The sequence below is a fragment of the Saimiri boliviensis genome, chromosome X (genome assembly GCF_048565385.1).
Source record: "Saimiri boliviensis isolate mSaiBol1 chromosome X, mSaiBol1.pri, whole genome shotgun sequence".
NCBI lineage: Eukaryota > Metazoa > Chordata > Mammalia > Primates > Cebidae > Saimiri > Saimiri boliviensis.
In genome coordinates, this window is record NC_133470.1 from 18136614 (window position 1) to 18146788 (window position 10175).

Consider the following 10175-nt stretch of genomic DNA (forward strand, 5'->3'; position numbering starts at 1 on the left):
AAAGTGACTATTAAATCATTATAAAATGTATGCTATAAACTTAAAATCTAGTACTTTATTCACTGACCTCATTATGGCAATTCCAGAATATTATCCTACAGTTACAATCACACAAGTATACACAGATATATACACAAGAACTTTTCACTGCAGATTTTTATATAAATAAAACATAAAAATTTTAAATAATTTTCAATAAAGGAATTAAATAATAGTATATTCATAAAATGGAAATATTGTACAGTCATCTTAAAAATAGAGACTTTGGCTTTTTTAGCGCCATCTGCTCGCGGCGCCTCCTCCTGCTCCTCCCGCCGCCTCCTGCTCCTCCCGCCGCCGCTGCTGTCCTGAGTCACTGCCTGCGCAGCTCCGGCCGCCTGGCTCCGCGTACTAGCCGCCGATATTTGGAGTTCTTACAACATGGCAGACATTGACAACAAAGAACAGTCTGAACTTGATCAAGATTTGGATGATGTTGAAGAAGTAGAAGAAGAAGAAACTGGTGAAGAAACAAAAATCAAAGCACGTCAGCTAACTGTTCAGATGATGCAAAATCCTCAGATTCTTGCAGCCCTTCAAGAAAGACTTGATGGTCTGGTAGAAACACCAACAGGATACATTGAAAGCCTGCCTAGGGTAGTTAAAAGACGAGTGAATGCTCTCAAAAACCTGCAAGTTAAATGTGCACAGATAGAAGCCAAATTCTATGAGGAAGTTCACGATCTTGAAAGGAAGTATGCTGTTCTCTATCAGCCTCTATTTGATAAGCGATTTGAGATTATTAATGCAATTTATGAACCTACGGAAGAAGAATGTGAATGGAAACCAGATGAAGATGAGATTTCGGAGGAATTGAAAGAAAAGGCCAAGATTGAAGATGAGAAAAAGGATGAAGAAAAAGAAGACCCCAAAGGAATTCCTGAATTTTGGTTAACTGTTTTTAAGAATGTTGACTTGCTCAGTGATATGGTTCAGGAACATGATGAACCTATTCTGAAGCACTTGAAAGATATTAAAGTGAAGTTCTCAGATGCTGGCCAGCCTATGAGTTTTGTCTTAGAATTTCACTTTGAGCCCAATGAATATTTTACAAATGAAGTGCTGACAAAGACATATAGGATGAGGTCAGAACCAGATGATTCTGATCCCTTTTCTTTTGATGGACCAGAAATTATGGGTTGTACAGGGTGCCAGATAGATTGGAAAAAAGGAAAGAATGTCACTTTGAAAACCATCAAGAAGAAGCAGAAACACAAGGGACGCGGGACAGTTCGTACTGTGACTAAAACAGTTTCCAATGACTCTTTCTTTAATTTTTTTGCCCCTCCTGAAGTTCCCGAGAGTGGAGATCTGGATGATGATGCTGAAGCTATCCTTGCTGCAGACTTCGAAATTGGTCACTTTTTACGTGAGCGTATAATCCCAAGATCAGTGTTATACTTTACTGGAGAAGCTATTGAAGATGATGATGATGATTATGATGAAGAAGGTGAAGAAGCGGATGAGGTAATGTTTACCAAATGAGCAAATATGTTTAACAATTGAGAAGCAAATTGAATGACTTATGTATTCCTTTGCTATAATCATTCTGTGATTTGGGATAAAAAACATTTTGGAAAATAAGACTTTAGAATTCTACAGCCAAACAATGTATGTATAAGGTTTCAATAAATAAATTGCAAAACTCAAAAAAAAAATAGAGACTTTGAAAATGTCCAAGATACATTGTTATTGAATTTCAAAATCGTATGCATGCTATGACTATATAGACACACACACACTATAATTTTCATAGCAAAATATTAAAAGGATTTCTCACTAAGTGATAGGATTATAGGATACTCAGATAAAAATTATTTTTACTCCATAAAAAGAAAGACATTCTATGCAAAAGCCTACTATCTAAAAATTAGGAGATTCAGAAGGAGAGAAAAAAGAAAACAGAGGAGAAAATAATTATCAAACAAATAATACCCAAAAATTTCCCACAACTGAAGAACACATTTCTAGACTGATAAGTATCCAACAAGTGCTCAACACAATATATGAGACCTTTATCAAAGCATGTTATAGCACAACTTCAGAACATGGGATAAAAAAGTGATTTCTCAAGCTTCCAAGAGAGAATCAAGTGCACTTACTTACAAAAAAATTCGAATTCAGAATAGCACTGTAGTTCTTAAAACAACACTGGAAGCTAGAAGACGTTGCTTTCAAAATTCTGAAGAAAAATTATTTCCAACCTTGAATTCTATACATAGCAAATCAAATGTGACAGTTGTATAAAGTTATTTTCAGACAGGTAAGAACTCAAAAAATTAACCTCTCATGTGCCCTTTTTCAAAAAGCTACCAGAGGGTATGCACCACCAAAGCAGAGGAATAAACCAGGAAAAAGACATGAGGTCCAAGAAATGAATCCACATAGGAGAGAAAATAAGAAAATTCCCAGAATGATGGTGAAGATTAACAGGTCTGTTAATTTATTTAAAAGTTTACTTCAGCCGGGTGCGGTGGCTCAAGCCTGTAATCCCAGCACTTTGGGAGGCTGAGGCGGGTGGATCACGAGGTCAAGAGATCGAGACCATCCTGGTCAAAATGGTGAAACCCTGTCTCTACTAAAGATACAAAAAATTAGCTGGGCATGGTGGCACGTGCCTGTAATCCCAGCTACTCAGGAGGCTGAGGCAGGAGAATTGCCTGAACCCAGGAGGTGGAGGTTGCGGTGAGCCGAGATCACGCCATTGCACTCCAGCCTGGGTAACAAGAGCGAAACTCCGTCTCAAAAAAAAAAAAAAAAAAAAGTTTACTTCAGACTAGATCAATTGTCTTTAGAATTTCTCTCTAATAAGGAAATTCTATCATCAACCAAATGGCATTTACTTTGCTGCCAGATGTATGCTTTTTGAATGTTTTATTCTTATGGTGAGAGAACTAAGGATTTGGAATGGAAAATAGTTTGTGCTTTGAGTTACCTTCTGCTTTGCTCATTTGAAACTGCAAGTCCCTTACTGGCAAAGCTGAGGATCTTCCTATGCCAGTGTAAACTCATTTCTAGCACTGAAAAATCAGAACTGAGTGTTTTGTCTTGTTTTCTGAACTGAATGACAACCATTCTCATTGTTTTTAAGTGTGTGTGTTGGGGAGGAGGTAGCATTCAGTTAAAAAAAAAACAAAACAAAACAAAAAAAAACAGTGCTTGATAAAGAGTACTTTCTCTGCCTACAGTCTACAAAAACTGTTCTTCAATTTTCAGCTGTAACAAATGAATTTTAAAATGTAAATAAACATATGGATGCCTATTTGTGTGTATATGTAATACACACACACACACACACACACACACACACACATATAAATATATACTCAAAACACAGCAATCTGACAGGCAATGAGCTACAGAGAGAATAGCCAATTGCTCTCCCCTCATAGATTTTACAGTCAATGGGAAAAGTGGTAATACATTATTATAAGCTTGATTAATATACTAAAAGAGGAAGAGCAAATAACAAAATGATTCAACCTAATCTAATCATAAATGCAGAACCTATTGCTATTCACAGCTGTTTCTTTAACATATCTACTTATGGAAATAGCGTGCTATGAGTCAGCAAAGAGTGCTACAAATTTTATCTACTTTTACTGCCTAGTTTATGCAGTGTGTCTCAAAGTAAACATATTGACCTTTCAGAAATACAATATTTGTACTTACTTCTGGGCTACTGTGTTTTTCACTCCATGTAGATACAGCCTAAGACCCATTGTTGTTCTTATGCATATTTAAAATAATCAAATCTAGAATTCTATACCTAGTCAATCAAACAAGCAAGCCAGCACACAAAAACCTTTCCATATGTCTAATTGCAACAACCCAAATTTATCTGTCTCTCTTGATACCTCACATTTCACAGTTATGCTGCCTCATCATTTTAATTTGTGGTTGCATAGTTTGATATTCTATTCGTTTGACTAATGTGTGATAGAATAAACCTTCTTAGTATGACTGACATTAGATAGAATTATTTATTAAGCCAGATTCTGCTAATTGTTCCATTTAAGAAAGGTGCTCTGAGGGATGTGGCAATTTTATAATGGACAGTATGTAGGCTGACTTACTACAAACAATAAACCAAAAGGCTTTTAAATATGAGATAATTAATATAAACAAAAATTGTGATAGTACTGACCATCTCTTCTGTCTCAGAAAATGTTAATTGACCCCAAATGTTAAAATCAGTTATGAAAACCCAAGAGATTATTTGAGAACAAAGGCTTGGGACTGCCTTCATAATTTTTCTACTCAAAAAAATAATTGAAATTTCTTGTCTCAAGATTTTCCATTTCCATCAGTGACTTTAATATCCAAGCTAGAACTTAAGAAAGCAAGAAAAAGGCTAAGGTAGTCCTTTAAATTAATGAAATACACGAAACAGTTATTTCTCAGAATAGTTAAGGTATCACTATTGTAATTGTATAATGACAGATGCTTTATTTTCATCTTAAAGCTATCATCCTTAATGAATGAATGAATGAATGAATGAATGAATTCCCAGGGCAGTTATATAGCAGACTAGTTACCCTAATCATTCTCTCAACTGAAAAAGAACACTTGTTTAATACACTGCCGAGCTGACTCAAAAGGAAGAATTCTGCAGAAGTCAAAGTGAAACCTAGGAGATAAGTCAACACCAAAGTCAGCCTCACTGTAAGAAATTATGCAAAATCCTGGAGATTTAAGCTACAATGATAACTGTGTGAATATGGAAGGGAGATCAACAGATAAAGCCTAGCTGCCCAAGGTGTGGAAGAGAAAACTCCTCATAAAGATGAGACCCAAAGGTGTAAGGGTAAATAGGAAAGAAACGTCAAATCAATTCAAAGCAAAACAAAACAAACAACATACAGAAGAATCAGCAAAAAAAAATTTTTTTTAACTTGCTGATCTCAACCTTGATACTAGATAGAATGGAAAAAATTCTCCCCTAAGAATACTCATTTATAACCACAAGATGGTTCCTACCAGGAATTTATAGTTCAAATTCATACTACCTGCATGGCCAAAAAGTATCTTGAACAAAGAATATAATTTAAAGTGCTTCAAGGCTGGAAGTGACTAGGCAACTGGCAAATCCCCTCTATAAGAAAGCAACATCAACTCAGGTGCAAAAAATTCTCACAGTTTTTTTAAAAAACTCAATGTAAAACTATCAATCTCATCAATTCCAAAACACACATATTTTCAGGTTATACATCTCTGAAATTGAAGTGAATTTCCCAATTCAGGTACTTAATAATGTGTATCAAACTGGCAGTAGTTGTAATATAGCTGTGACTGCTTATACATGTATGACTACTGAAAAGTCCAACATCAAATTTTATAGAAAAAGAGTCAGAGATTTGAAAGAAAGTCCTACAGAGAAAGTCCTGCCATAATGCACTCTTTTAACCCTTCCAAACCAAATGGTTCTACAGGGGTAAGTATGGAATAGAGGATTTCTCAAAATTCCCAAAGTAGATATAAATAGATGAGTTATTCATGAATTTCTTCTAGCTAAGTTTAATCTCAACTACTTTATAGTATTTGTTGCTTTTATGAATGATTTCTTATTTCTAATATCGATCTAAACCTAGCTAACAAGCACAGTAACAATGACTTTTGCTTACTTTATGGATTTTTTTAAATGTGACTTCACTAACATTCCTGATGACCAAATTATAATATTGTGTGAGAAAGCATACAATTTTACCACTGTTAGATAAAAAGTTATCAAGAAGAGCTATCCTCTTAATATAAAGAATTTTGGAAGACTTTAACCATTTGTGCACCAGGATTTTCTTGGTATTATGCATAAGAGGGATATGTAATAGAAGCCTAAGTCTAATTAACTCTAAATGAATATGCTTTCAATGAAAATGTAAAATAAAAACTCAGTTTAATTGTGCAGCATTTTCCCTTGGAAGTGGCACATAAAATAAGAATAAATCTTATAGTCAATAAGGTCTTAAACTTACTCATGAAATGTGATGGTATTAGAGATCCAAATTCACATAATAAAAAATAGAAATATGAAGTATATCAGGCAGGAAACAGAGTCCATGTCAGAAAGTTAAAGTGGGAGTTTAATATCAAGACAAACAACAAAGGTATTATAATAGCTGACAAGCCAAACAGCAGGCAGGTTTGGGAGGAGGTAAGAGCAGGAAGCTTCTACCACTTCTAGGTCAGAAGGGATCAAGGGAAGAGATGATATCACACAGCATTAGGATTTCTTTATAAGATACCTAAATTTATGACTTAGGAATTATGCTCCTATTTACATATCCCACCTATGTCCAATGAATGATTAATTTCAAGGGTATTAATACAAAGGGTTTCCTTTGAAGGGAAATATATATATATATATATGTTCAGGGAGGGTATATGTCAGGCCTATAAGGTACTGGTAATCCTGTAATATTTCTTAAGCTGAGTAGTTCGTGAGATAAACTGATGTTGGGTAGAAGAATGAGTGATTCATTCTCCTTGCTATATAGTATTTCCGTTATAAATGTACCAGAATTTATTCATCTTTTCAACTGTTGATGGACATTAAGAGAAATATAACCTATTCATACTTAAAGGGCAAAGCATATGGAAATACATATTTCTGTGCTTTTGAAGATACCTACCACTGAGATCATCTGACAGGTAGAAAGGCCTTAAATGTAATTATTGTCTAGAGCAAATAAAAGCAAATTTTGAGTTCTTCTAAAATTCACATAAATTACAGTATACTTTTAGTTTTGTTTATTTATTACTGTTGTTAAGAGTGACTCAGCTCACAAGCATAGCAAAATCACCTTACTAGTAATTCAAAGAAATTTAAGACAAGGTGAAAGAAAATTTGTAAAACATTGCAAGTGCCATCATTTCACCACTAAATTGACAAATGTTTTTCTAAGTCTAATATTCATTAAGTTTTGGAAGTAAATCTTCTCTAGACAAATTTTTAAACCTTTATGAGGAAATTCTCAAATCTGGGGACGATTACACACAGAAATGTGATAAAGAGTAAAAGTCAACAGAAAACCTAGTACATCTCCATAGAAAAAGAATATTTGACTTATTTAAGAGTATTGTTCTTTTTCTTTACAAAAACGTGTTAAGGCCAGAGGAATTTACACTATTTTTAAAAAGAAAAATTGAGTTATTTATAAGCCTCTGAATCATGCTGTTATATGATTTCAACTTCAAACATTTCAACTAAGATGTAGAAAAATGCAAATAAAGGTACGTGCATTATTTTTTCTACATCTCAGTTGAAGTGTTTAACCTTTCTTTCTGCTACCTATAGAGTGAAATATGAAGAAAGTTAAACGAAATATAAAGAAACACACTATTGATAAGAGAGATTAAATTTTTTGAAAAAAAATCTTTATATCATCTTACATAACACTGGATCTTAGCAACTTTTGTTTGGTGAAAAAGCAAGTAGTACAATTGGTGTAAATGGCATATATGTTCTGAAGATAACACTAGAATAACACTAGTAATTTCAAGTAAAATTGGAAACGACTTGCTATACAAAGGAATTTAAACTTAGGTGGATTGTGGGAATGACTGGAATTTAGGAGCAGGGTTATAAAGTCACATGATTAAAGTTGTAGTTTTAGGGGGATACATTGGCAGCAGTGTATAGTGAATTTATGGAAGAGGTACAGGATAGAGGGAAGAATGAAATAAGGATAGAGAAAGGGTGGTCTGTTAGTTTACCTTACCTAAAATGAGAAGTAATAAGGCCTTAAATAGGACAGTGGCAGCAGGAATAGAGACAATGAAATATGCCAATTATTTATGTAATCTTATATTGTCATTAAATATACCATGGACTGGGCAAATATCTAGTTACTATCTTACATGATATGACTTCCTCAAACATTTCCAGGCAATAAGTTATTTTGTCTAAACTCTCCCAAAGTTAATTGAATAAATGTTTCCCATAATGGCAAAAATATATGTTAACCAACTTTAAAGATAGTTGAGTAATAATCTGTCTGCTTCTGAGAAGCTGGTGGTACTCTAATGGAAGGAATGTTCTATATACAACTGAATAATAGAAGACAGATGGGAAAAGATGCTATAGCATAACATTTATTACTTCTGAGGCTTATGTTTAAACTTCCATGACATATTCTTTATACCTGTATGCTATACATGCATTTCTCTGGAAGCAAACACAAATAAGTGATAATAGTTATCTCTGAAAAAGGAATTTGGTGGCTGGTGAAGGGTTGGAGAAAGACTTGCTTCTCACCATATATTATTTCATACCATTCAAATTTTGGACCACCTGAATGTATTATTTATTTTTAAATATTTTTAAAATATATGATTCTTTAATTTTTTTTATTATTATTATACTTTACGTTCTAGGGTACATGTGCAGATCTTGGAGGATCATTACATAGGTATACACATGCCATGGTGGTTTGCTGCATCCATCCCCCTATCATCTACATTGGGTATTTCTCCTAATGTTATCCCTCCCCAAACCCCCACCCTGTGCTCTCTCTCTCCTAGCACTCCCATCCCTCAACAGGCCCCGGTGTGTGATGTTCCCGTCCCTGTGCCCATGTGTTCTCATTGTTCAACTCCCACTTATGAGTGAGAACATGTTTTCTGTTCTTGTGTCAGTTTACTGAGAATGATGGTTCCCAGCTTCATCCATGTCCCTGCAAAGGACATGAACTCATCCTTTTTATGGCTGCATAGTATTCCATGGTGTATATGTGCCACATTTTCTTTATCCAGTCTATCATTGATGGGCATTTGGGTTGGTTCCAAGTCTTTGCTATTGTAAACAGTGCCACAATGAACATATGTGTGCAAGTGTCTTTATAACAGAACATTTTATAATCCTTTGGGTATACACCCAGTAATGGGATTGCTGGGTCGAATGGTTTTTCTGTTTCTAGATCCTTGAGAACAATATATGATTCTTTAAATTATTTTCTGTAGAAAATTATGAGCACTTTAAAAACATAACATATTCTATAAATGAGAGGTAATTATAATTTTTCATTTAATCATTGAGTGTTTTCTTTCCATCTTTATTTCTCATTCATAGTTAAATACATTTTTTTCAAGGTGAAGCAATGAAGTTGATTTACTGAAACTTTGAAATTATGCTCAACTCTAAGTTATATATTACAAAAAAATACCAAATTAAGAAGAGTAGAGTAAAATTCCAAGAATCTGAGTGTCTAAGAGCTGGTCTAGTCTCCAGCACTTATAGTTTTATGTCCATGACATAGTCCTTTACACTCTCTGAGCCATAGATCACCTCTATATAAATTGTATAAAATGGGGGAAGTAACACATACCCTATTTATTTTATAAGATCATGTGTGGTAATAGTCATAATAATCCATACAGTATATATAAAGTGGCTAATTAATGCACACACTCACACACTCACAGAACTCAAGTATGTGAACATGGAATTTCATTTACTTTTCTAAAACTAAACAGAACCTAGATATCTAGTTTTCCAGTTTCACTGATGGCATAAAACTTAATCTTGCTAATTCAATTTTTTTTCAGATTTTTCTTACCTTCAGTTCTTCATTGTCCCTATTCCCCTTCTTCTTACATCTGGTTCAGGGTGATTAGAGAAGCTAGTGATGAAAGGACATAATCTAAGTTCTTGGAGAAGTTGAAGGAAGGGACATATATAAATACGATTTTAGTATCAGGGAGATATGGGACATCTGATCCAAAAACCATCCTCTGTCTTCATCAGCCTCTGTTTAGCTATACCTCATGTCATTTGGTCTTCTTCAAGGGTAGGCTGGAAACTTTGATGTCTGCCAGCTCACCATGACCCCTGATCATTAGATCTATCCATGTATTCTATGTCCAAGTCTGATATCAGACTCCTTTCAGCAATTTAGCACCCCCAAGAACCATGCTAACATGCAGAGAAATCCTGGGCAGCTTTCCCACACCAAGCAGGAATGTGTATGACTCAGTAAGGCTGCCTATTCTGCCAAACCCATCAGCCAATACTATCTTCCCTATCAGCACCACACTACACCGATCTCTAGGATAGTTGCCAGAAAATCATGACCCAGATCCCCTGTATTCTCGGCCCAATCAAACTTACCTGTGTTTTTATCAATCCTCTCAACTTGGAG

General features: G+C 34.6%; 1 protein-coding gene across 1 annotated transcript; it reads left to right on the forward strand.

Moving 5' to 3' along the window:
• Positions 1–284: 284 nt before the first annotated feature.
• LOC101038409 (nucleosome assembly protein 1-like 1) lies at positions 285–1697 on the forward strand. The gene has a single exon (XM_010334870.3). The coding sequence runs from the start codon at positions 421–423 to the stop codon at positions 1522–1524; it is 1104 nt and encodes a 367-aa protein (XP_010333172.2). The 5' UTR covers positions 285–420; the 3' UTR covers positions 1525–1697.
• The last annotated feature ends 8478 nt before the right edge of the window (positions 1698–10175 follow it).